General features: G+C 37.1%; 1 protein-coding gene across 2 annotated transcripts in view; it reads left to right on the top strand.

Annotated features, from left to right (window-relative positions):
- Positions 1-27,919, top strand: part of uhrf2 (ubiquitin like with PHD and ring finger domains 2) — a 51,530-nt gene that overhangs the window by 6,973 nt on the left and 16,638 nt on the right. For both annotated transcript variants that reach the window (XM_089123921.1, XM_039663962.2), the window contains exons 2-7: positions 6,628-6,939; positions 9,830-10,095; positions 22,025-22,243; positions 22,733-22,842; positions 23,146-23,332; positions 27,054-27,177. In XM_089123921.1, coding sequence (XP_088980047.1) covers positions 6,628-6,939; positions 9,830-10,095; positions 22,025-22,243; positions 22,733-22,842; positions 23,146-23,332; positions 27,054-27,177 — 1,218 coding nt within the window. The remainder of the gene's footprint in view (positions 1-6,627; positions 6,940-9,829; positions 10,096-22,024; positions 22,244-22,732; positions 22,843-23,145; positions 23,333-27,053; positions 27,178-27,919) is intronic.

The raw sequence follows: 27,919 nt of genomic DNA, 5'->3' as shown, positions 1-27,919 counted from the left end.
CAAGCTTGCAATTCGATTCGATTTCGATTACGATTCGATTCGATTCAATATCGATTATTTTGGATATCAGTTACAATAAATGGCAATTTTTCTCAAGGGAATCAAATCTCTTAACTAATGCTGTAAACTATGGTCTATATATATAGTCTAGTTGTAGCCTATAAGGCTTCATTAACCTAATATGAAGGTAATAATTAACTGTTTTGTAGCTATACAAACACTTAAATTACACTTTTATTTATTTTTATAATAAGAAGATTATATGAAATATAAACATTTAAATGGTGGCTGTCATAAAAACTTGCCAGATTTATTCAAATATGCATTAAATATTGAAGAACACTAACGAGTGTGGACTAACGAGTTGATGTGGGTTTTCTGAGGTAAATATGACGATACATGACATTGATTACAAGCTGTTTAACTGACGTCTTTCCACGGTTGAAACGCAGATTGAGCGAATCAATGTGACATGATACGGATTTCGATAAGTTGTACTCTATCTTTTAACACACTTTCAGATGCTCATTCATGTTTATTTCCCGCTGTGACTGGTATTATTAACCCGGAAGAGAGATCAGCGCTGCTGCTTCTCTGGAGCTGCGCCAGAGCGATCTCACGCCACAGCCATTTTTGAATTTCTAAAGAAAATGGACGTAATTTGAAAATTGAGACTTTGTTTCATATCAATAGTAACAAAGCAGGACAAAGATTAGTGCGATTTGTTGGATGCGCGCAGCCGCGATACAATGTCTCATTCATTTAAATGAAACAGGATGACTAATCGATTCTTGAGATTTAAGAATCGATATCGGTTTGTAAAAATGAGAATCGATTAATATCGAGAAATCGATATTTATTACCCAGCCCTACTAATCATCAGCTGTCTCACGAACGTAACAGCACATCTATCCCCACATAACAAACCCATAACACAGCGAGGGAGAGTTAAGTTACATGAAACAATCCCAACTACATATTTTACACCACTCACAAGGGAAAAGTCGCTACTCACGGAGTGTAAGGCTAGCTTCCAGCTTTCCGCTACTTCTCTTTCAAGGTAGTGATGAAACGCGTTCTGTAGCGCTGTTCGCGTTCGGCTACGGTAGAAATATGACGTCACAACATGGCGACCTTCAGAGAAGGGGATTCCCACGGTTATGGAGCTATAAATGTCTCATTCTAAGGTAATAAAAACATTACGGTTAATTAAGTAAGTTCTTTATACACCACTGAAAACATAGTTATGGATGCCAAACTGCATTTCTGTTAATATATACTCAACTTTTTTTACACATTGCACCTTTAATAATGTAAATAATAACTACATTCTCTAAAACATGAGCATGTATAAAATGCAATTTTTACGCCAGGCAGACATACGCTAATTTGCACTCTCATTTAGATACGCTGCATTGGGTACACTTCTTAAGCAGAAATGGAGGCGGTCCAAGAGAGAATTAAAGATGGAGAATTAAAAACAAAACTAATATGCAATGGCTGGGAAGTGTGTGTGTGTGAAGTGAATGTGTGTGCGCATGTGCTGGATCATCATAAGTGTCTTCATTAGTAGCAAATGCTTTTGCTTATAGTTAATGTTATAGTTATAGTTAATGTCAGTTAATTGAATAAATCCACTTAATGCCCGTTCACAACAGCAATAACTATTACAGTAACTAATAATCGTTCATTGTAATGATAACGAACACATTTACTAGCTTCTGTAAAGTGCAAATTGGCTTTGCCTGTGATTATTGAGTGAATTATCTAGAATCTGGACCCGAACATGAGCCATGTATGACCCGAACATGAGCCAAACATGATCCGAACACGAGCCAAACATGCCCCGAACATGAGCCCAATGTGACCCAATAATGAGCCAAACATGACCCGAACATGAGCCATATATGATCTGATCATGAGCCAAACATTACACAAACATGAGCCGAACATGACCCGATCATGAGCCGAACGTGACCCGAACATGGGCCATATATGACCCGAACATGAGCCATGTATGACCCGAACATGAGCCAAACATGACCCGAACACGAGCCAAACATGCCCCGAACATGAGCCATATATGACCCGAACATGAGCCATGTATGACCCGAACATGAGCCAAACATGACCCGAACACGAGCCAAACATGCCCCGAACATGAGCCATATATGACCCGAACATGAGCCATGTATGACCCGAACATGAGCCAAACATGACCCGAACACTAGCCAAACATGCCCCGAACATGAGCCATATGTGACCCAATAATGAGCCAAAAATGACCCGAACATGAGCCATATATATGATCATGAGCCAAACATGACACAAACATGAGCCGAACATGACCCGATCATGAGCCGAACGTGACCCGAACATGGGCCATATATGACCCATCACGAGCCAAACACGACACAAACATGAGCCCGAACATGACTCGATCATGAGCCGAACGTGATCCAAACATGACCCGAACACAACACAAACAGGATCCGAACACGACGCAAACATGAGCCGAACACGACACAAGCATGAGCCGAACACGACACAAACATGACCCGAATATGACACAAACATGTGCCGAACACGACACAAATGTGACCTGATCATGACCCAAACATGACCCGATCATAGGGGTGTAACGGTACATGTATTCGTATTGAACCGTTTCGGTTCGAGGCTTCCGGTTCGGTACGCATACAAACCGAACGATTGCTTGGACCTTTTTTCCTGCCGGCAAAATTCGTGCTGACGCGGCCAACACAACGTTGCGCAAAATCAAATGGCAAGCGTAATGAAAGCAGAACGAAACTGCGCTGCTCGTTATGTGCTTCACGGATCGTTTATCAGTTCGGAGTTCGGACCAGCAACATCTGTGCAGCGCGAGCCGATCTCGATCAAGCAACACTACCACACCACGCTCCGGTAAAGAAAACATTTGAGTTCGCCACTGAGGTAATAACATCGCTGCGAGATCTAGTGAGATGCATTCACATTTCTCCGTTATTAACCGTAGATCTCTATTAGATCAAACAGCGCTGTCATGGAAACCAGGAGAAACATTGTGCCGTGAATGAACTAGTACTTTACGTCCACAGACCAGCAACATTCACCATGGATTTAATATAGTAACACTAACTGGAACCAGTTTGGCTGGAATGGTGAAATGCTTTCAAGTACTTCACGCATCTTTTTCCAGCACTTCAAAATTCAAATATTATATAAATAAATATATATTTAAATGTTATTTTTAATGTGATGACCAAAACATTATTTGTTTATCCTTCAAAGATGACCCATTTATAAACCTGAAAGTTTCAAGATCTAGGAAAACTCACACTTACTTAAAATATTTTTTCTTTAAACAAATAGGAAATTTCTCTGGCATTTCTTTCTTTTTGCTGTATCGAAAACGTACCGAACCGTGACTTTAAAACCGAGGTACGTACCGAACCGTGATTTTTGTGTACCGTTACACCCCTACCCGATCATGACCCAAACATGAGCAGAACATGAGCCGAACATGACCATAACATGAGCCACGATTGAGTCATACACTGAATCGAGTAAGTTATTGATTCAGTGACTTGATTGCTTCGTTCCTGAATGATTTGGTTGAGTAAATGATTCAATGACTTGCTCATTAAGAAAGTAACTTGGCATTTCATATTTTGAGTATCATTTATTATTTCATGCAAATTCATGCCTCCCTTGAGCTTCAAAGAACAGTCTGTGTAAATATACATATAAATGGCACTTCAGATGCTGAACAATGTTCCTCTCTAAAGCTACTTTCAATGCTTTTCTCATTTAACACAATGAAAATGCATCCGATTAGTTAATCAGCTCATCATGTAATTACTTACACTAAAAAAAAGTAGTCGCTTGACAGCCGTCATTTTTATTGACATTAACAAATTATAATAATTAAATGAAATAGGCCTTAAAGGTGCCCTATAATGTTTTTTTAAAATTATTTTATAATGTTTCCTGGGTTGCCCTTGTTAGTATGTTTTTTAGATCAAAAATAGTAATAATTTAGAAAAAAAAAGGCATTTTTCCTAGCCTGATTTTAGCCTCTGCATTGAACACCCGGTTTGAAGGGGCGCGTCTGCTGTGTGTAACCGGCCTCTGCTGTGATTGGCTGACATGCTTGCATATAAAATAGCTATGTAGCCTATTACATGTGAAACTCTCTCGAATAATTTTACTACAGCTATTATAGGTTTTTACTATTACAGCTATCGAGATTAACGAATCGTGAGATGTTTTTGAAGTATTTAGATCTATTCCCATCACATAAAGTGTTTCTGTGATTGAGCAAGCAAAGGACAGTGAGTGTGTCAAACGCGAGAATGAAGATTGCAATGCAGTCTCTCTATTCTCTAATGCAGCAGACACGATGATGTAAATACAGTTAACGTTAGAGTTTCGTTGTGCAGTGTAACGTGCGTCATTGAATTTTCAATGAGTTTGGCAAGTGTCCAGATAAACTCGCGCTGTGATTAGGGTTGGGTATCGTTTGAATTTGAACGATTCTGATTCCGATTCCTTGTTTCGATTCCGGTTCCTAACGATTCTCGATTCCGATTCTTTTAAGAGTCAGGGTCAAAAAAGTTTAGCTAACCTTGCTAACCAACGGTCTTTCTGAAGGAAATACTCCTTTCTGAAGGAAATACTCCTTCTGTAAAATACTCCTTTTGTCACAAATTTTGCATTTTGCCGAGATTTCGTTATTTTTAGAAAAGTGAAGCCACACTTTGGATCGCCGACGTAAGGTTCTCATGTTCGACTCGCGTGGTTATGCCAACACTTCCGGTAGACGCTTCTTCGTTGGTGTTGTTCAGCGGTTTCTTCTTCCGCTCGGCGGACTGTGAATATCGAAACTAGGAATCGAAATTTTAACTTTTGAACGATTCCGGGAAAAACTAAAAGTTAGTCTCGGTTCCAATCGATACTCGATTCTCGATACCCAACCCTAGCTGTGATTGTTCTTTGATCGCTTTCTTTCTGAATATAATTCACAATTTAAATAAGATTTTTTTTCATCCTACTAAAAGAAACGATGTGAAGTTGATTTTTAATCACTGGCCTGACTTACTGATGCAAAAACAGTATTGAACGATTAAAATTAATCCATTGTTTCTTCAGAGGCTCGGACGAAGGAACTAAAATATACTTTTGTATTCATGTGTACATCCGAACACTGATCAACTGCCATGCTTCGGCTGCGCAGCTCCGTCTCGTCTATCACTGAACATGGGCTGGCATATGCAAATGTTCGGAGTCATACATATTAATGATCCCGACTTTTACGTCAGAGTCGGTATTATGTGGAGATTCGCCTGTTTTTCAGGGGTGTTTTTCAAAAACGAGATTTAAGTAAGAAGGAGAAAACAATGATGTTTGAGACTCACTGTATGTCATGTACATGTACTGAACTCTTGTTATTGAACTATGCCAACACAAATTCAATTTCACAGTATAGGGCACCTTTAATATATTTGTGTTAGTTAATGCATTAACAAATATGACCTTATCGTTACCAATTGCATAAAGAGAAGGAAGCCTGTGTTAAGGCCAGAAGATGTTTAGTGTTTTCTTCACGTTTATATGAACATTCTCAAGCTTTTTCCTGTAAAACACACTGAACGTCGAGTTAGCCCGAGTTTGTTGTGAATTCCATGAGCGAGCGTGTGTGTGTGTGTTTCTGTTTCTGCTTGGCTCTGGTTCCACACCCATCTGAACTGTTTCTGTCGAGCGTTTCGTCTTTTGTTGAGTCAAGGCTAGCAGAAACCGAACGAACACAACTCCTGTTCTGTGATTAACCGTTTGTGCTCCTCTCTAATCCTCTCAGAGGTGTGGACTCTCTCGTTTCTCCTCATTTTCCTCGATCCCTCCATCATGTATAATAAAGCATGATTGTGCAGTAACAGGAGAACAAGAAGCAGATCCAACTCCGCCGCTTCTCATGCTAATGAGACACGCGCGACAGTGGTCATGATATTTCACACACATCCGTGTAGAAACTGTGTGTTTGTGCTCGTGTGTGCAGTGAATCCTCTGTGGTTGCTATAGCAACACACACACACACACACACACACACACGGTTCCACTATTCTAACATGCATTTATTTCTTTATTTTCCAACGGTGATTCAGCAGAAGGCTAGGCTAATGGTGTCCGCGGATGTTCGAGGGTAAAACAGCACAAAATGGCGTCGCTGCTGTTTGTGTGATTTTGTGTCTCATCGCACGAAGGCACACAGTGAATGTGAACAAAAACACACAATTAATGTGTATTTTATGTATTTTTTGTAAGTTGTCAATAACTGGCATAACTACATTATTTCAGCATATATATATATTATAATATAATTATGTACAGTACATATGATGCAAATATTTCTTAAGTGTGTATTTATATATTAAATAATTACACACAGTACACACACATATATTTTGTAAACACAAACTTTTATTTTGGATGTTGGATGATTAATTGTTGCCCAGCACTAATATATATATATATATATATATGCTGAAATAATGTAACTATGCCAGTTATTGACAGAATAAATTATTCGATTTGTTTTAAAATGTTAAATAACTAATGTTTTTTTTGTAGATGGAAGATGGTCAGACTCTCTTTGATTACAACGTCGGCCTGAACGACATCGTCCAGCTTCTGATTCGCTCTCAGTCTGACCCGCCGGAAAGCCCCGCCCTCAACAACGGGCAGGGTGTGGCCTGTGTCGTAGCTCCACCCCTAACCACGTCTGTCCCAGCCTCAGCCACACCCACCACAACAGCCGTTTCCCCGACAACCGTCTCCAACAGCAATGGAAACGATTCCAAATCCCTCATCCCAGAGTCGGACAGTGAGCCGTCCACATCCAGCCGAACATTCCTCCTCGATCCCGGGATCGGGCACTTCAAAGTAAGACTCGTCAAACTGATGAATAATTACTGACATATTAATGATCATCATTGCATTACTCACAATTACAACATGTACATAGAGCTTATGACAAATTCTTTTATTTATAAATTTTACAGTAAGTATTTAAGTGCACTATATTAAATTGATAGTGCTATAAAACATTTTTGATATATGCATTAATGATAACAATAATAAATTTGATCACTTTTATATAATTTATTAAATTAAATGTGAATTCTAACATAATGAAAGTAATGAAAAAAATACATTTAATTTATTGAACATTAATTAATTTCACTGAATTCAAAGAGTTTCAAAGAGTGCTTTGAAACATTACTATACATTTATAATAACAATTATACATCTGATTATTTTAATATTATTTAATAGTTAGATGAGATGAGTTGTGTACCAAAACCAGTGATGTTTTCGTCAGTGATGACGATAACGAAATGATTTCGTTAACGCACCGTTTTTTTATGACGATAACACGACGATGACTAGCTAAAAATAGCTCTGAGGTGACTAAAACATGACGAGACGTTTTCAAGTTTTCGTTGGCGAGACGGAACGAAAACGATTATAAGTCTGACGTTCACAATGCATGTAATTTATGCCTGTTTTGCGTGAAATCGGTCTGTATGGAGCTAAAAATAAGTATCAGCAATGCTGCCGTCTACCAATGCTTCCTATCGCGTGCGCCCAGCACAAGCGCCGCGCGCGCACCAGATTCCACACAACAACAACACGGGGTTTAATGGTAGATTTTGTACCAAGTCAAGTCAATAGAGTCGGATAAAACCTGTTGGAAAGCATATTTTGCAGCGATGTTTGTGTGAGCATATCAGTGAACATCCCTGACCACTCAGTGAGTTTGACGTCTTTGTAAACGAAAGTTTAATGCGTTTATGAATGATTGTGTGGGTGCTAACACACAAACCTAAAATTCTCGGGACAACAGCATTTGTCCAAATTTCAATCTTAACATTTCAACAGAAACGATCTTAAAACAGGGCTTTAAGTGTAAAATACCGAACTAACCAAGACCAAATACAGTGTTTATTCAAGGATTGTCTTATTCATTTTTATGTTCAACACACTCCAAGTGTCATGTTTGTTTCGTACTTAATATTCAAGTATGCATTCTTTGTTCAATGCACCTCAGTATTAGATATTTATTTTATTATTTTGTTTCAGAATGTTTGCAACTTTGCACTTTGCACAAGTTAAAGATAGACTGGGCTGTATACATAATGTTTGTGTTTAAAATAAAATGCATCTTATTGTTGCATACTACGTTGTTCATTGCACTTTAGCAATTTCTCAAATAAAGCCACAATTGCCAAAGTAAGAAGGTTTTTACTCTTGGCTTTTTTTGGAGTAAAACAGTGATTCCACTGTTACCACTTTATCTGTGTACAATGTTCTTGTAGCTCAAAGTTTTTGCTGTTTAAACTTTAAACCATTCCTTTATTCCTTTATTACTGTGATAACTGGTGAATTAGCTTGTAATATTCAGGGGTAAAACTAGAACTTGAAATATGGGGATAAAAGGTTTCTGCCCAATGTGACAATGAAGTACAGCTTGGCAATGGCAGCACTGCATCTCCATCAATGAGAAAGTCTAGTTTATTATGCAAAGGTTTTAAGGTTAGCTTGTTTTATAAATTGCAACACTTGCTAAATCTGATCTGTCAAACCTAAGCCCATTTCCACTACTTTTTAAACTAAATTCATTTGTTAAAGACTACTTTTTTTTTTTTTTACTAAAATTGATTAAACTTGACTAAAACCTTTTGGTGTTTTCGTCGACTAAAACTTGACTAAAACCTTTTGTGTTTTCGTCGACTAAAATCTGACTAAAACTATTAAGTTTATAAGTGACTAAAATGTGACTAAAACTTAAAAGCATTTTCGTCCAAAAGACTAAGACTAAAACTAAAAGGGCTGCCAAAAACAACACTGACCAAAACCAAAGTGTGAATTCTAACATTTGAAATTGTTTATGTTACTTTGATATTACTTTGATAATAATTTTAAAATATGATTTAAATGTATAGATATTTTTAATAATATTATTATTATAATTTTTTAATTTACCATTAATTTGTTGCGCTTTGAATTAATTGAATTTACACATTAAACTGAAAATGCTACAAAACATTACATGCATTTATAAAAATTATAAATTTGATCAATATCATTTGATATTTAGATGAGACGTGTACCAAAACCAAAGTGTGAATTCTAACATAGCATATAATATAACATTCATAACATATAATTACTTTAAAATAGAATATTATTATATTATAATTTTATAATTATAAATATTATAATCTAAATATAATAATAATAATATGTTTATTATTATATAATATTATTATTATTATATATTATTGTTATATATAATATCTATTATAATATATATTATTGTATATAATGTTATTGTTGTATAAAATGTTGTTTTTATAATCAATATCATTCTACCCTGTGAAATATTTGTTGATGAATAAAATCACACATTTTGTTCAGTTTATATTTTACATTTCAGACTTTTTTCCCTCAATTCTAACCTTTTCTCACAAATTTTGACTTTTTATTTTGAAATTTTTCTTGCAATTCAGATTTTTCTTGCAATTCTTTCTGATTTTTCTCACAATACTGAATATTTTTCTCGCAATTGCGAGTTTATATCTAACAATTCTGACTTTTCTCACAATACTGACTTTTTTATCACAATTCTGACTTAAATAACACATAAATGAGGTGTGATAAACAAATAAAGGCAGTGGCATTAGCAAATAGGCAGGTAAATCAATCAATCATGAGCCTGTAAATCTGATAATCATGATGCGCAACTGTTTCTTCTATGCGTTGTGTTCAGGTGAATGAGTTGGTGGACTGCAGAGACGTCAGTATCGGCGCCTGGTTTGAAGGCGTCATTGATAAAGTCACTCCTGCTTGTAAAGGACAGAACAGGGTGGGCCGACCCAGCAAACGCACTAACGGCAAACTGGAGTCTGAGGCGAACGCCGACTCTACCAGCACCCCAGAGAAAGGGTTAAACTTGGACAACAGCCAATCCACAACCTCCAAAACAGATTCAGCAAACAGCCGCCAGGATGTCTCGTACCACATTAAATATGAAGAGTAAGTGCATCATGGGAAGGAAGTCTCTTTTATTTTTCCCCCTCTTTTCTGGATTGTAATTGGATTCTTACCAAGGTGCGGTGGATTGGTATTGCTGTGATTGCATGATGGGATTCGTTCTGAATAGGGTAAGTGCATCGCTTCCAAAAGCAAGCAATGCATGCTGGGAAACCAACCTGATCCAAGAACAATGTTTGTTGAGGTTAGTAATGCTCGGGTCACATGGGTCTGATTCAGTAGAGTGTGAACCGAGGTTATTATCGTTAACCTTTTAACATTTCTGTTTATAGAAATATAGCTAAAATAATATATAAACTAATTTAACTAAAATCAGAAATAAACTGAAATTAACATGAAAAGGCTAATTCAAAATTTGAAAGTCCTACACCTGACCTGTGTCGTACATACTTTTTAATAGTCATCATGTCATAAAATGATTTGTCTGAGGTTTTGAATAGGGCTGGGCGATATGGCCAAAAAATCATATCTCGATATTTTTGGTCAAATGGCAATATACGATATATATCTCGGTACTTTCTACGTTTTCTATTTAGAGAAAGAAAATCTTTATATTTAATATATATATATATATATATATATATATGTATTCACATTCGGCCCAATGATATCCTACAAACAATGTTGATATTGAAGGATATGGAAACAAATATAATATAGGCTATGCAATATATTATGTGCAAAAAGCTTTTGTTTTTATATTGACTAAAAGCTAAACTAAAAATGAAAATAAAAACAAAAACAAACGCACAAACTAATTATATTAGCCTGCATTTGATTACCCCATTATAATCACTTTCACTTTCATTAAAAATATATACTTGTAGGTTTAAAATTCCACATATGGCACATTTATTTTCTCCAACAACAAATATTTTAGCAATATGTTTATTTTAGTCAGAATTATTGCGTACTACGTAGTACTATTATTCACGCGCATGCGCGCGCCGGCGCTCGTTCAAGGAAGCATGAATTTTAGCGGAGATTCACTTGCAGAAGCTCGTCCTCTTCTGACATGGACATATTTGTTGTGAAATGGACATATTTGCTTTACTTTCTAACATTTACAGACGGAGAATATACCTGTGAAATGTAAGTTGAGCACTGAGGAAAGCACCACATCTCAAACGCATTAAACAGCGCAAGTATATCTGTCAGTCAGCAACAGGGTCTGTCAGAGCATTTGACAGGGCGGCAAGCTGCCTTAAACTTGTTAACTATATCAAAGTGATTTTGACACAATTAATATAAGCTTGTGTCATGTTTAGGACAAATTGTACTACGTAGCCTAGCTACTTTCACTGCAGCAGCTCACACTGCAACCTCCGCTATTTTTCAGATGTGCTCATATCAAACTACTTTATCGATATAAACGGTATTGCCTCATTCCATATCGTTTCAAAAAATATAACGATACATCGTACATACTCGATATATCGCCCAGCCCTAGTTTTGAACATCATTTTTTTTAAATTTTATAAATATAAATATTTACCATTGTTTATTTATTTATTTAAATTAAAAACTTAAATACATGATATGAAAACATATTTGCAAAATATTTAAAATTATCTAAAATATTAGTTTTTTTTGTTAAATGTGTAAAACAATTATTTGTCGGTTTATTTAATTCAATTCAATTTATCAAGTTCACGGATAATTGTGCGTGCATTTATTAATCATTATGATACTAAAATTATAAGTAGGCCATACTATTTACAAAAAATCAGATGAGCCCAGAATATGAACGCAACTTGTTTAATTGCACGTTAAGTATTTTCCTCTCATAGAAAACCATTATAAGAACAACGCTTATGTGGCTTAATGCAGATTAGAATGTCCCCTTGTTATGTTGAAATAAGAAGGTAAGCTTTCTTTTTTTTTTCTTCACCATGCGGTTCAGGACTTCCATTGAATACAGCCTGAATATAATTGCTTCCAGAAATTAATTTTTGGGGTGCTAACGGGGAGCTTTGGTCTTTCTTGGGGGCTTTCTTTCTAACCAATGCATATGCCTATCTATTAACAGGGATTTCTTCATAATTATTCAACATTTTTATAAATGTATTTTGCATTTATGGCATTATATATGGTATTATGCATAGTAGAACTTTTTGTAGGCCTACACATTTAGGAACAGCTATTGGGTTCTGCCCAAAGTCAAGCAACATAAAATCAACGTAAAAGTAACGAGTAACCTAATAATTTACTTTCCGTATGGTATGACTAAGTAAAGTAACGGATTACTTTTTTAAAGAAGTAACAAGAGTAAGAAGTTACACTACTTTTTAAAAGTAACTCCCCCAAAACTGATGCTAAACTAGAAATATGTGCAACGATATCATATCATATACATATATTTTTGTCTCCACAATAACTATATTCGTATTCAAAATGATTTCTTATGTTTTTTTAAATAATTAAATAAAGCATGTTTAAATAATAACAACCGTTTGTTTGTTTAAAGGAAACAAATGTAACATTGTGGCCAAAACTGGTACTGCAATCACTTTCAAATTGCTGTAGAGCGGTGCATTTTATGATTAATTGAAATACATTTCTTACATACGGTTCCATTAAATGTTAAAAACTTAAAAACATGTAGACTGACATATCTTGTTAACTATCATATTTGTTTACTTTGTCCCCACAACTGTTGTGTTTTTTATATTAATATGTAAAATTATTTGTCATTTTATCATTTAAAATATATATATATATATATATATATATTTAAACATGTTTATTTATTTATCCCCACAGCAGCTTTTTAAGATTGTTTATATTAATATTTGAAATTATTAATAATGTTTTTAACATAAATAAATGAATATAACATGCTTAAATAATAATAATGATTGTTTGTTTAAATGCTAAAAACCTCAAACCATGTTCAAATCAATTTACAGTCAATTATATAAATCTGCTCACATGTAGTTTTGTGTTAATAATGTGTGAAAACAAGCAGAAGTTCCAGACAAAACATCTGAAATTGATGAACATCTTTATAATAGCGTTCACTGATGAATCATTCACAATAAGACAAGAAGCACATATGAAAATGCTTGGTCATCATCATATTAGTAGAATATTGAATATGATTGGATATGTTTAATACATTAGATTTCTTATATTAGTCGGCTTAGTTTTGTTGAAGATGCTGAAGAACTGGTTGGATCCATTTGAAGAACAGCTAAACAATAAAATAAAATGTGTTTTTCACTGCGTTTTTCACTTAGGCCTTTCACAATAACAAATTTTGCTGGACGAAAAATTGTCATAGAAATTATTGCGATAAACGATAATATTTGTATTGACGTTCTGAGACCATTTACATCTAAAAAATGATAATGGCATAATAATGCAGGTACACCTTTTCAAGGATCAATAAACTTTTATTTCTGAAGACGATTTAACACTGAAAATGGAAAACATTTTAAATATCCGCAATAAATGAACAAAACAACCCTAAACAGTAAAAGCAATGGACTCTCAGTCTCTGTTTACACAAAATGCACTACTGAAAACAATAAATAAAATGGATATAAACAAATCCCAACCTCACCCGATGATAAATGATTTGTTATTAAAGCATTACCACACAAACCACTGTTAATTTAACATGAAAGCAAGCAGCTACTGCGTGAATGGTTTGGCACGACTGAATTATTCATTAATAATAATTCCTTAATAATCCCTCAATAATTCCTAAAATGCTGACAGTTCATCGCGATCTCACACATCTCTTATTATCAATGAAGCTGACTACACAATGAATCTTTCATAATATCTACTACACTTTGTTTGTTATAATTTGAGGATTTGCCATCATACAGATTTCAGCACTGAGCAAAAAGTCTGTTTTGAGCGTTGAGGGGAGTCTATCTTAAATGCTTCTGATTGGCCTTTGCGTTAGAAATCAAGAAATCAACACATATGTCTGTGAATGGCTAACTTACGCTACGTTCACACTGCAGGGCTTAATGCTCAATTCCGATTTTTTTTAAAAATTGGATTTTTTTGCAAGGTCCGTTCACATTTCCAATTAAATGCGACCTTTTGTGATCTCCTGTGTGAACGTGAACTGACCCAGAAGTGACCCGCTTGCGCAGAAGAGTAGTCAACGGTCAACGACGTCACTTGTTGTTTGGGTTGTTTGCGGAATAGTTATTTTTTTTCCATATGTTGCGAGCTTTTGTTTTATTATTATTATTGCCACAGCCCATATACAAACACAGACAACAATTATTTTATTGATGTAAGACGATGTCCGATCCTCACCGACCTCGTCATAAAACCCGTTTAATTGATAGTGCGCGTCCTCGGCACGCCTTGCTTTGTCACCAGCAGCCGCGGTGCGACACTGCTGGCTGGTGTTGCCAGATTGGGTATTTTTTCGCTACATTTTAAATAGGGCTGAACGATTAATTGCATTTGCGATAAAATCGCGATATGATGAAACGCGATTTTGTAATCGCAAGAGCTGCGATCACACTGGTCACGTGACACGCGAGAGAAAAGCAGTCTGCAAGATCAAGCATCAACTTGCCACGCTATGCAGTCTGGCGTTCAGAAAAGAACAGTTTATTTTTAATGTATGTGTTATTTATTTTCTCCCCAACAATCCTGGATCAATTCAGAGAATTTCCGAATCGAGTCTGAGCTTAGTTTTTAAACACAGATGCGTGATGACGCTGCGCGTGCTTCAGAAACGAACAGTGTTCTGCTTGCTTCTATGTTCTCTTTCTCTCTCGCTCTCTCTCTCTTCCTCACTCACACACACACGACACCGCTAGAACCTTCCGAAACATAGTAACGTTATTTCATAAAGTTCGGGGTTGAACCGAATTACAAGGACATTCGCAGGCTTCATTGAACAGGTTTTGCCGCTTTGCGTGATGTTATAACGTTACACTTGCAGTGCGCGTTCTCTCCCGCGGGAATTTTCCTTACAAATGCTTCACAGAGGCATTATTTATGTCTTTTGGAATGCAGTTGGCTTATATATTAAAACTATGAAAATCACAGAGAAGGCTGCTTTCATTTTAAAATACTAACGCGCGCTTTGTGAAGAGCGCTCGTGCATGCGGCCGTGAGCGACTCATTGGTTAAATGTGCATAAACGTGCATGTCAAAATGCTTTTATGACGGGAAATTAATGTAAACATGGTTAGTTATATCTTAAACCAACAGGACAAACCACATTTATTATTTCAAAAGAGATATGTGCATTAGTGTGAATGCAGCTTAACGCATCTAAACTGAGGGGAAAATCACTCCAGCTCTTGAATGAAAAACATTCAGACAGCCTACTTTTAAATACTGAGACCACTCTTTGTTTATTGCTTGTAATGCTTTTTTTGTTTCTCTTTATTTACTATCTTTTATATTTTGAAGCTATATTATTTTAAATAGCCTATTTAAAATTCTTAACATGTAATTGGTTTAATTAAATGTTTTTTTTATATATTTATTTTTTAAAGTATGTGTTTTTACACATGTAATTAAATACATATTTTAAGTGTTATTAAGATTAATTAAAAGAAAAAAAGTAGATCGGATCATGAGCTACCTAAAGATGCCCATCCCTACTGTACAATGATTTATTGCTTGTCTTTGTCCACTAACACAGAAGGTAAAAAACTTTATTTTTAAATCGCATATTAAATCGCAATCGCAATATTGGTTAAAAAAATCGCAATTAGATTATTTTCCATAATCGTTCAGCCCTAATTTTAAAGTCCCCGTGAACCGGAAGTTGCAAACGATTTTTCTCCAAACGGAATATTGAACAGAGGGCAGGGTTTTACTCTAGCGCTCCTCCTCTCCATCTCTCGCTCATAGCAAACTAACGGTTTGAGGGGAGTGGTTAAGCGTTTCCCCACCTACGTCATCAGAAAAAGAAACCGTTCCAGACCGGAAGTAACTTTTCAGATTTTGATTAAAGATTACCAAGGTAAAACATTTTTTAAATATATTTTTACTTGCACGGATTAATTGTTCACCACAAGACTAGTAATATGCGCTAACAAAGTAAATAGGTTCAATTTTTATTTCACGGGGACTTTAAGGCATGTTTACATGTGTTTTAGCCAGGTTTTCGCCTGGAAGGCTCTATAGAAATCTGGCACCCTACTGTACGAAGTTAAACTGACAGAGAGCGCATGTTCACAGACACCAGAATGAACGTGTTCACAGTAATGTTCATCAGGCAGTAATACAGTATATGAACGCGTTTATGCACTATCGTTCATTGAACGCGTTCAGGCACAACACTGGGGAAGAGACACGTCTGCAGCGGCCCATAACAGTGCAGAAACGCGTTGGAGTTAGCGTGTATTGGCTAGCTACATTTGCGTGCAATGACGTGCGGGTCGGATAAATGTGACCTGGCCGTTCAGATTGAAGTCACATTTCGAAAGATTGGATACATATCGGATTTGGACCACATACCCAAGTGGCCTGGGTCACATTTGAAAAGATCGGATCTGTGTCGTTCAGACTGTCATGAAAAAATCAGATACAGTTCGCATAGGGGCAAAAAAATCGGAATTAGGTCGTTTCAGCCTGCAGTGTGAACGTAGCCTTACATCGCTGCAAACATGTTATAAATAGAAACTCTGGCCTGTAAATCGTTTCTGTTTCGTTTTAGTTGTTCTTAGTGCTTTTCTGGAACAGATGAATAAAAATGTATTAGTTTTTATGTTTTATTTATAGATATTTCTAGTTTGCGGTCCGCAAATCATTTTATTATTCCTCAACCCGCACTCTATTGTGTTGAGAGTAGGGATGCAAACGGTTAATCGATTATCGATCAGTTGTCGACAAGAATTTACTCAATTACAGTAAATTAATTGTCGGCTAATTGAACATTGCGAACGTGACACGATGTTCTCATGTGAGAGAGCCGACACAAACTTGAGGCGGCAAAAAAAAAAACATGAGGCGGTCAAAACGGAGTGGAGTGCATCGATACCTCAAAAATCCAGCTGTATTCTAACAATAACTTAGCTCATACCTGTCAACACCCAGGTTTCTCGCGTTTTTTTCGCCCTATCTCCCGGACCCCTTCCGGTTTGTTATTTTTTCCCGGGAAACTAGTCTAACTGTCTGTCACACTTTCATACATGGTGTGTTCACTTCGCATAGACAGCAAAAGGGGTGTTCGAGGCGCACGGCACATACAATACAATACTGCCGATAGTTCAACAGGCAGCGCGCAGCTCTTAAAGGGGCCACCCCTTATTTCCACTCGTTACAAGTTGTACATTTGACTTCCCCCTCAGCCTATATTATAAGTTTTGCTGCTGCTAATGTTTCAAGGTTTTTTATACAAGTAGTTTACCAGATTATTATATGTTGGCTTAATATAGTGTAGGTAGGAAAGCCTACCCATATAGATTTTTATTTCAAATCTATTTTATGTTGCTTAATGTTTCACATGCAACAGATGAGCCAGTGCCCAATTAATTTTTATGTATTTTAATTTTCTGTGCATAATTAATTTGTTAAACTACATAAATGCCTTTATTCTGTGACATGTCCCAACTGTTACAATAAAACATCAATTGAGCAATATAACATGCATTTTTATTATTTAGCTTTTTATGTTATATTGATACCGTGAGAAATTTACATTCTCAGAAAAATAGGTGCTTATCAGTTAATCGTTTATCGAGCGATAATGTTGATCAACTAATGATTAATGAATTAATCGATAATTTGCATCCCTAGTTGGGAGTGCATGTCTCTGCTAGATCAAGGGCCCGAGGATAGTGTCGGGTCAAGCTCGGGCTCGGGCAGAGAATCTACAGAGAATGTACATCCAAGGGCATGTACCTTCGTAATATATATTTTTTTTTAAATAACCCCTTAAACCATGACTTCTGGCAAGTTTTGTGGATCGAAATGCAGATTTTGAGACATAATAATACTGCTTTCACTGCGTGTTTAACTGCATGTTTCACTGTTTAACTGCGCTTCACTGCGTGTTTCACTGCGTTTCGCTGTGTTTCACTGTGTTTTTCACTGCGTGTTTCACTGTGTGATACACTGTTTCACTGCGTGTTTCACTGCGTTTCACTCAGTGTTTCACTGTTTCACTGCATGTTTCACTGTCAAGTTACATTTATTTATATAGCTCTTTTTACAATACAGATTGTATTAAAGCAGCTTCACAGTGATAACATGAAAATAATACAAGTTTGTTTCTAGAAGAAAATTGCATCAATGTCCACTAAGTAAGGAAGATCAATAATATTGTTGAATATAAATGTCCCCAACTAAACAAGCCAAAAGCCAAGGCAACAGTGGCAAGTAACCAAAACTCCATCAGGTGACAGAACCTTGGGAGAAACCATCTCAGTCGGGGTTTGGGTATGCCATTTCTGGGGATTTTTCAGAAGTGGGGTTGCAGCTTAACAGGGGCACGTTCAAGTTCAAACCGGTGCGCAACGCTTTGCTACAGTTTCCGAGTTGAACCTCATGTTTCCTGGAAACGGTGTGCACCGGTGTGCAACAGGGTTGAAGATACGTTTTCTCTTGTTTGGTGGGTGTGTCAGAACTGCAGTCCTATCAGCAGCAACCTGTATATAAAACATGCGATATTAAAGTGAACTCGCACAATGGGTTCAAGGAAAGTCACTTACCAATGTGTTCGATGCAGCTCAGTAGCCTATAGCAGCGATTCCCAAACTGTGGTCCGCGGACCCCTAGTGGTCCGTGAGGGTACTGCAGGTGGTCCGTGAAAAGGCAAAATAAAATATAAAATATTTTACCAAGAAATTCCAATTAAAAAAATAAAAAGAATATGTAGGCTTATATTTATATAAAATGTAAATTAATAGTCAAGCTATTGTGTGATTATAAATAGGCTAGTGACGGTCAGCCGTGACGTTCAAGCTCCGTGTCGTCAGAACCACAACACCGGATCGGTGAATAGCAACAGGTTAGGTGAGCATTTATTTAGTTGTTTGTTTTTAATATAGGTCTATATTAGACAGACGATACAAAGAGGAAGGAAAAATGTGGAGGGTGATGACACGGAGCTTGAACGGCAAATAGACTCCAATGGCTTTTCCTTTTGACAACTTTATTTTTAACCTGGAATAACGTTAGGCGGCTTAGGCCTACTGTGTTTTCTTTTAAATGTGTAACGTTATAGGGCAGAGGCAAATATGTTCTCATTATCAAATCACATGCATAGCCTTTATAGGCAGTTTAGGCCTATGTGAAACGAAATGTTTATAAATGGAATGAATAAGGCCTGTTATTATTTTAATTTCCAGTTAACATTAGTTTCTTGATCTCGTGTTTCTGAAAAGGTTTTGCGGATGTGCTGTTAAGTGGACAAACTCAAGCCTACATTTTGAGGGCTTGTAGAACTCTGAAGATTAACGTTAATAATCCCCTAAAATCGCCAAAGGTTTTGAAATGCTGACTATATCCAAGTGTTCTTATTACTGTATAGATTTCATACTCCATTGCTATGGAAATAAGCCTGTTGTTCAAATGAACCTGGTTATAATATGTAATATATAATATAATATGTTATTAGGGGTGTCCATGGTTAACCGGTTAACCGATTAACCGTTTAAAATTGGATAACCGAGTGAAACCTTTTTGCTCGGTTAAGTGGCGTCAATACATATTTGCACAAAACTTTTGCGTTTTTTTTTTCTTCTGATTGTTGATAAAAAAATATTGTGAAATGACAGCGTTTCCAATAACGATGTTATGCGACTAAAACATTTTTTTTTCCTTTCGCGATAAGCCATTCCAAAAATAATGGCAACGGACGTTGGTAGTCTATCACAGCCACCGCACTAAACATTATTATTATTTATAAAAGGAGACGAGGTGTGTCATCCAAGCATTAATGGCAGGGAAAGTCACATAGTTTCTGTGTGTTTCTCCCTCATTTCTGCTCTGCGGTCTTGATTGTGGCATTTCTTTGAGGTTTTGTCTAGTAGGCTATTCCTTGTATCCTTTATGAATTTTAAAAAAGAACTCTGCCTCGTATATGTCCAAACGGTCAGTGTAGCCTACTTTTGTGTTCATTCGTTTCCCCTTATTTAATCCGTAGGCCTAATTGCAAAACGAAAAATGAACGGTTGTTGTTTTTTGTAAAACGCAGAGTTGAACACCAAAATGTTAATTTGAACTGTAGGACTACGTCAAATGCTGCGCAAAAATATATAGGCTATATATCGACGAATTTTCAGATATTTGTTTGATTTTTTGCCCCTTTAAACATTTAAAATATTTGACAAATGAATATGGAAAAAAAAAAAGATTTTACTGGTTTTCTGAGGCCAGATTAGAACCTGGAAATGATTTTCCCCGCAGTGCTGAATGAGAAGAGCCGTAACCACAGCCTATACAGAAAGGGGATTTAGATGATTTATAAGATATAATAAATGTGTCTGATAATAAAATAATATAACATAACGAGGCATTAATTGTTTATTAATAAACTATTGTTTTCTAAATCAGTTTCTGCTAAAAACAAATCTCCATCCCCGGATGCATCTTTAGAGAGAAATACATAATTAGCTGACTACATAATTACATTCAGAAGATATTGGCTTTCCATTCGAATTTGTTCGTTTTAAATTGGACATTTAAAGCTTTAGTCTACAAAAGCTTTAAATGTCCAATTTAAAACGAACAAATTCGAATGCGGTGTCTGTTTCAGTTCTCGCGCTTCAGTTCACGGAGATCATGAAGCGCGCCTGTTTGTTAAAGCACAACGTTTTCTTGTTATTGTGAGTTTACGCAAATAAATGTATTTGCGAATAATGTATTATTATTTTCTGTATGACCAGAAATGAAAGAGTATTTTAAGTTGTTTCCACTGAAAGAACTGCAATGAAACTGCAAGTGTTCACATGGGCGTCTCGCAGCCTCCACACTAAGCACACACACTGGATAGGCTATGCGTCAAAATATTGTGTTTATTTGTGCTTTGTTCCTTTTTTGGATAAAAGCGACTTCTACATATGCAGCCTAATAAAATGTTACAATAATGATGATTATTATTATTATTTGTGGATACGGAGTTTTTGCGAAATGGACGTGTTGCCAATGTGCGTATTTTCAATGGGCAATTTCAGTTTGAAGGGTGATGGAAACGCGCCTACTTTAACTGCTCTGAACTTACCACTGCGTTTTATTTCTATAAATTAATTTAGTTTCAAATGGGGTCCAACCAGTTAATAAAGGTGTTAAAAATTAACTCTGTATCTTGAGGTTGCGGCACATGGTTAACCGAGTATTAACCGATAAGGGCCTCGGTTAACGGTTAATGAAAAACTTGAAAACGTGCAGCCCTTTATGTTATATCATAATATTGTGTATTATGAGGTGGTCCTTGAAAATTCTTGATTACAAATAGTGGTCCACACACACAAAAAGTTTGAAAACCCCTGGCCTATAGACCTTATGTAGCCCCGCCCCTTTTCAGCGCTGCAATCATTGTCTTTTGTCTTCCGGTCTGTGTTTTCACAGTGCAAGTGAAAACATGCAAACATTCATCGTGCTCCGAAAATTCTTCACAAAGAACACAAAGAATGGCCTTCTCATCTGCCATAGCTGCAAATCTTGCGTCATCACAACAGTGTGTTCAACACTTCACCGATTCTGTTTAAAAAACGTTGCGCAATGTTTTGTCGGGGCTGAACGCAGCCCGGGTTGATAACAAGCCTGAACACGGCAACTTCTGACTCCAATGGAGTGAGTTTGGGGGCGGGGCTATCAGTTTGACTGACCAATGGCAGAAGAGGGCAGTCATTGTTGCAGTTCTCTGTTTTGGTGAAGCACATTATGTTTCTCTCAGCCTTCTGTTGTTCAGTCACTAGTCAAACATAACGACTGGGTTCATTCGTTCGCTGATTACGCTGGTCTGTTTCAGTTACCCGGAGAACGGCGTGGTGGCAATGAGCCCAGATGACGTGCGCCCGCGGGCCAGAACTCTTCTGCGCTTCGACCAGCTCCAGGTAGGAGATGTGGTGATGGTCAACTATAACCTGGAGCTTCCCGAGGAGCGAGGCTTCTGGTACGACGCCGAGATCTTGACTCTGAACGCCGTCTCGCGCACCAACAAAGAGATCCACGTCAAGATCCTGCTGGGGTGAGCTTATTTCTGCCTTACAATCTTTCAGATTATCACAGAAGCACTGGGATAAAAGATTATTGATCCATGATGTTTACAGAAGTGTATAAAGTACATCAACTTTTAAAAGAAACAAAGATTGTATCATCGTTTCACCAGTAGGTGGAGACATAGAAACATGTGTCATTGAATCATTCATTCAGAGATTCTTTCAATCATTCAAGCGCTGATTCATCCATTTATGAAACAAGTGAAGTCATTGAATCAATCATATTATTGATTCATAGTAAATACATTATTACACGTTTAATCCATTTTTCAATTTATTAGATGTTCTATTTAATTACTGAAAATGAATTTAATAATGTAATCCAGAAAAATAAAAACGGAAAACATAGAAGTTTTGGGTCCAAACACTGGATTTGAAAGAGCCCTAGTGATTCACTGATCATTCACACACACACAAATGATGTCACTGTAATCCCCTGCTGTGATTGGCTGTTTCAGAGGTCCGGGCGATGTGATTGGTGACTGTAAGCTGCAGTTTCTGGATGAGATTTACCGGATAGAGAAACCCGGAGCACCAGCACTGTCTTCGTCTGATGGCCCGTTCAAACGTACGTGTCCTCAGGTCACATGGGTGTAGGGCTGATTAGGGTTGATTAGAGTAAACCATGGGCTAATTTTCGTTTGAAAGTGAACTAATAATAATAATAAGTTTAATTTACGTATATCGCGCCTTTCCCAAGCTCAAGGACGCTTCAAAATGACAGTAAATACAAGCATACAACTACACCTTTAAATCTATATTCATTGAGTCGAAATCGAATTTAGAATTGAAATCGAATCGGAACATCTGAATCGATGCCAAGCCCTAGGGTTTATGTTGAAGTGCATGTGTGTGTGTGTGTGTGTGTCAGGGAAGAGCGGGCCGGAGTGTAAGCACTGTAAAGCGGACCCCGACACCGAGTGCCGGTTCTGCTCGTGTTGTGTGTGTGGAGGGAAGCAAGACGCTCACATGCAGCTCCTGTGTGACGAGTGTAACATGGCCTTCCACATTTACTGTCTGAACCCTCCACTGTCCTCCATACCTGAGGATGAAGACTGGTGAGACACATTTTATCTATTTATTTAGGTCCACTTAAAGGGATAGTTCACTTTGAATTTAATTTTTGGTATGTTTTAGCTTACCTCAAGGGCATCCAAGATCTAGGTGTCTTTGTTTCCCCAGTATTTTCAATTTTGATATTTTTAGGTCGAACTGTTGTCTGTCAGTCATATAATGCAGGTCTATGGTCACCACCTCAAAGAGCATGCACAGAGAAGTCCAAATTAAACATGATTTAATGACTCTTAAATGTAAGTACACATTGATGGCCTAAGACACAAAACCAGCGGTTTGTGGGAGAAAATTAACAGTATTTATATCGTTTTTACCTCTTGTAACCACAGCCACGTCCAAGTGATCTGACGGCACAGGCGCTTCAGTCTGCGCAAGCGGCCGAAGTGATCTTCGGAAGTCTTACCTTTCACTGTGAAGATCTAAACATATTTAGATATACAAGAAATCGCAATGGAAGACAATTTCGATATATCAACAGACAACATTTAATTTTTTTCACAACCGCGCGAGAGATCGCTTCTACCGCTTTCCGGCATTTGCGCAGACCGAAGCGCCCGCGCCCTCAGATCACTTGGACGTGGCTGTGGTTACAAGAGGTAAAAACGATATAAATTCTGTTAGTTTTCTCACACGAACCTAAAAATAGCAAAATTGAAACTACTGCGGAAACAAAGACACCTACATCTTGGATGCCCTCGTGGTAAGCTAAAACATACCAAAAAATAATTTCAAAGTGCACTATCCCTTTAAAAGAAATGATTTACAGGGACACAAATAAACAAACACTGTTAAGTTGTTTTGATTGATACTGTGAAGCAGCTTTGATACAATCTGTATTGTGAAAAGCCCTTTATAAATATATTTGACTTGACTTGACAAATACTATACATGCAGTCAAATGCATGCACATAATCAAGGACTAGTGGCATACAGCAGATTTTCACTGATTTATTTAGCGTCACTCAGTTGTTATGGATACAGTAGCACCGTCTCCGCCAGATATGACGGCTGTCTATAATAGCAGACAAACCACAATGCTTTGCTAGCCGTTTATCCCTTTTTTTGGCATCCCTAGTTGTTGAAGCCACAGTTACAACCAGCCTGTGTGCCTAAGCTGCCAAATATGAGCACAAGAAGTCGGCTCTGATAACCTAATTCTGAGATGATGTTTTGGAGTTGTTGATATTTAATCATCTTAGTCATAAAGACTTCTTCCATACTAGAGTCAAAGGTACATGTGACCTCAACGAACACCTCGCCGATCTCTTAATCACAACAATATCTGGTGTATTTGCAAACACATAAGGAAAGGTTTCAGAGCTATTACAATTCTAAAACATAGATGATTTTACACAAGAATGTTTTACATTTTTACAGCAGATGAGAAATAGCTTGATATTAGGGCTGGGTAATAAATATCAATTTCTCGATATTAATCGATTCTCATTTTTACAAACCGGTATCGATTCTTAAATCTCAAGAATCGATTAGTCATTCTGTTTCATTTGAATGAATGAGACATTGTATCGCGGCTGCGCGCATCCAACAAATCGCAATAATCTTTGTCCTTTGTTACTATTGATATAAAACAAAGTCTCAATTTTCAAATTACGTCCATTTTCTTTAGAAATTCAAAAACATAAATTGCGTTTTGCCGTTTTGGCGCTGTGGCGTGAGATCGCTCTGGCGCAGCTCCAGAGAAGCAGCAGCGCTGATCTCTCTTCCGGGTTAATAATACCGGTCACAGCGCGAAATAAACATGAATGAGCATCTGAAAGTGAGTTAAAAGATAGAGTACAACTTATCGAAATCCCTATCATGTCACATTGATTCGCTCAATCTGCGTTTCAACCGTGGAAAGACGTCAATTAAACAGCTTGTAATCAATGTCATGTATCGTCATATTTACCTCAGAAAACCCACATAAACTCGTTAGTCCACACTCGTTAGTGTTCTTCAATATTTAATGCATATTGGAATAAATCTGGCAAGTTTTTATGACAGCCACCATTTAAATGTTTATATTTTATATAATCTTCTTATAAAAATAAATAAAAGTGTAATTTAAGTGTTTGTATAGCTACAAAACGGTTAATTATTACCTTCATGTTAGGCTAATGAAGCCTAGTAGGCTACAACTAGACTATATATATATAGACCATAGTTTACAGCATTTAAGAGATTTGATTCCCTTGAGAAAAATGGCCATTTATTGTAACTGATATCCAAAATAATCGATATTGAATCGAATCGCAATCGAAATCGAATCGAATTGCAAGCTTGTGAATCCAAATCGAATCGAATTGTGAAATTTGTCTCAATACCCAGCCCTACTTGATATGTCCTTTACTATAAGATCCACTATTCTGTCGTAGCGTGCGGTGTACACTCCTGTATAGGCATTGTAGATGCAAACAAAGAGGTAATTGCATTGTAGGAAGCGAGATAGAGAGATTGAGTTTGGTTGGAAGAACTTGTAGTCTGCCTTTTACTGTAAAAATGATAATGACTCCTCACTGAGTGCAGTATTCTTAAAAAATGAGTGATCAGCGGAGGAGAGACATGCAAGTTTCCCCTGAAGTTTCAGGCCTGTCCAGTGTTGTTTCTGGTGATGTTGGTGTAGTCCAGGAGAGTTGGCTGGCCCCTGTGGATGTTAGTGTGCTGTGACCACTGTATGTGGCTGTGGCCCTGACAGAGGTCAAGGGTCAGTAATGATGTCCTCAGAGACCCCTGACAGTCCCAGAGTCAGACCGCACACACTCCAGTGTGGACACAGAGATCGTTCAGGTCCAGCCAGTCTGACCTGACTCCAAAGCCGGCTGAATGGGTTTCAAGTTTCCCGCTGGATTTTCTCTTAAAGCCAAGGAAGTGTGTCTGATCCTCTGGCCAGCGGCACCTTGCGTCTCCGAAGGTCCAGGAACAGGGAGGATTGGGCCAGCTCTCTCACTTTCGTGTCATCATTATTCAGCATGTTCAGAAGATGAGAAATACGCATGCTGGTATAAATCCATATCATGTTTGGGACCCCCATCCCTCCTTCCGATTGGGGGTGAAAAATAATATCACGGGTTATTATTATTATTATTATTATTCATAGAGAATAAATGTTGTACATTACCTGTCTAATAGCCTCTAACTTCATAGTCAGGGTTAATGGGCATTTGTCAATCAAATCCAGCCTAGATGTAAATTCTGACAAAATTATGCTTACTTGCTCCTTCCATTCTCCTGCAATATTAATTTTATGTCCAATATAAGTGTATGTCTCATGAAGAGAATAATGGTTTTGTTACACACACACACACACACACACACACTCACTCTCTCTCATACACACACACTCACTAAAACACAAACTTACACACACTTCCGCGTTACGCTAGAGGGTAGGCCTGTCGCAATAGTCAATAAATCAATTAATCGCACAATAAAAAAAAAAGAGCTTGATAATTTTTACTGACCCGATACTTGCGTAGAATAGATTTGGGCCCGGGCGGCAATGCACTCATTATGTGTGTGCGGGTTGCGGGATAATAAAACGATTCGCGGGACTCCCACAAACTAGAAATGATCTATGTATAAAACATTTAAAAACAAATATTTCAGATATTATTTATCTGGGGCAGAAAAGAACAACTAAAACAAAATAGAAACGATTTACAGGCCAGAGTTTCTATTCTTAACATGTTTGTGTGTGTTGTGCAGGTATTGCCCCACCTGCAAGAACGACAGCAGTGAAGTGGTTAAAGCCGGAGAGAAACTCCGAACCAGCAAGAAGAAATCCAAGATGCCGTCGGCTACAACAGAGAGCCAGAGAGACTGGGGCAAGGTGAGAAACACAAACACTTACACACTCACACAAACACACACACATACACACAGACAGTAATACATACTCTCTCACTCTCTCTCTCTCACACACACACACACACACACACACACACTCACACTCTCTCTCTCTCAGACACACACACACTCACTTACTCTTAAGGCCCGTACACACCGGAACGAATATCAGCGCGCGTTATTCGTCAGCGTTTTTCAACGCGTTTTTTGTGTTCACACCCAAGCGTTTTTCGCTGACGATGAGCCGAGTGAACATGCAAATTCATTCCCTGACATTAGATGGCGCTTAATGTAAAACAGAAATAATAATAGAATACTATACTAGGGTGATCATATTCATGTCTCAATGTTTTATTATGACAGATTTATTATGACAAAAAAAACGAATGAAATAATGATAGAAATGTCTTCTGTATTAGAAAAATAAATATATAAATAATAAATAACTAAACGAAATGCCTCCAAATGTAACAAAAAATAGCTCTCACAAACTTACAAAAACAAACTAACAAAATCTATTTATATCTTTAGTTTTCATCCTCTTTATCCTGTTTTTCTTCCTCATCCACCTTGTTTGCCCATCTATATTTTGCTGTAGAACTGATCTTTACCAGCAGTTTTTTTGAAAACCAGGACATTTCACTTAAAAACAGTCAGGACGTGGAAACAGGACATGTGTACGCAAAGTTGAGATGTTGCCCAGAGATAAAAACATAGCCGTTGTC

This window comes from Pimephales promelas, chromosome 19 (genome assembly GCF_988280905.1).
Source record: "Pimephales promelas chromosome 19, fPimPro1.hap1.1, whole genome shotgun sequence".
Classification (NCBI taxonomy): Eukaryota; Metazoa; Chordata; class Actinopteri; order Cypriniformes; family Leuciscidae; genus Pimephales; species Pimephales promelas.
The sequence above is the reverse complement of the archived record's forward strand: the minus strand, read 5'-3'. Positions and strand labels throughout refer to the sequence as shown.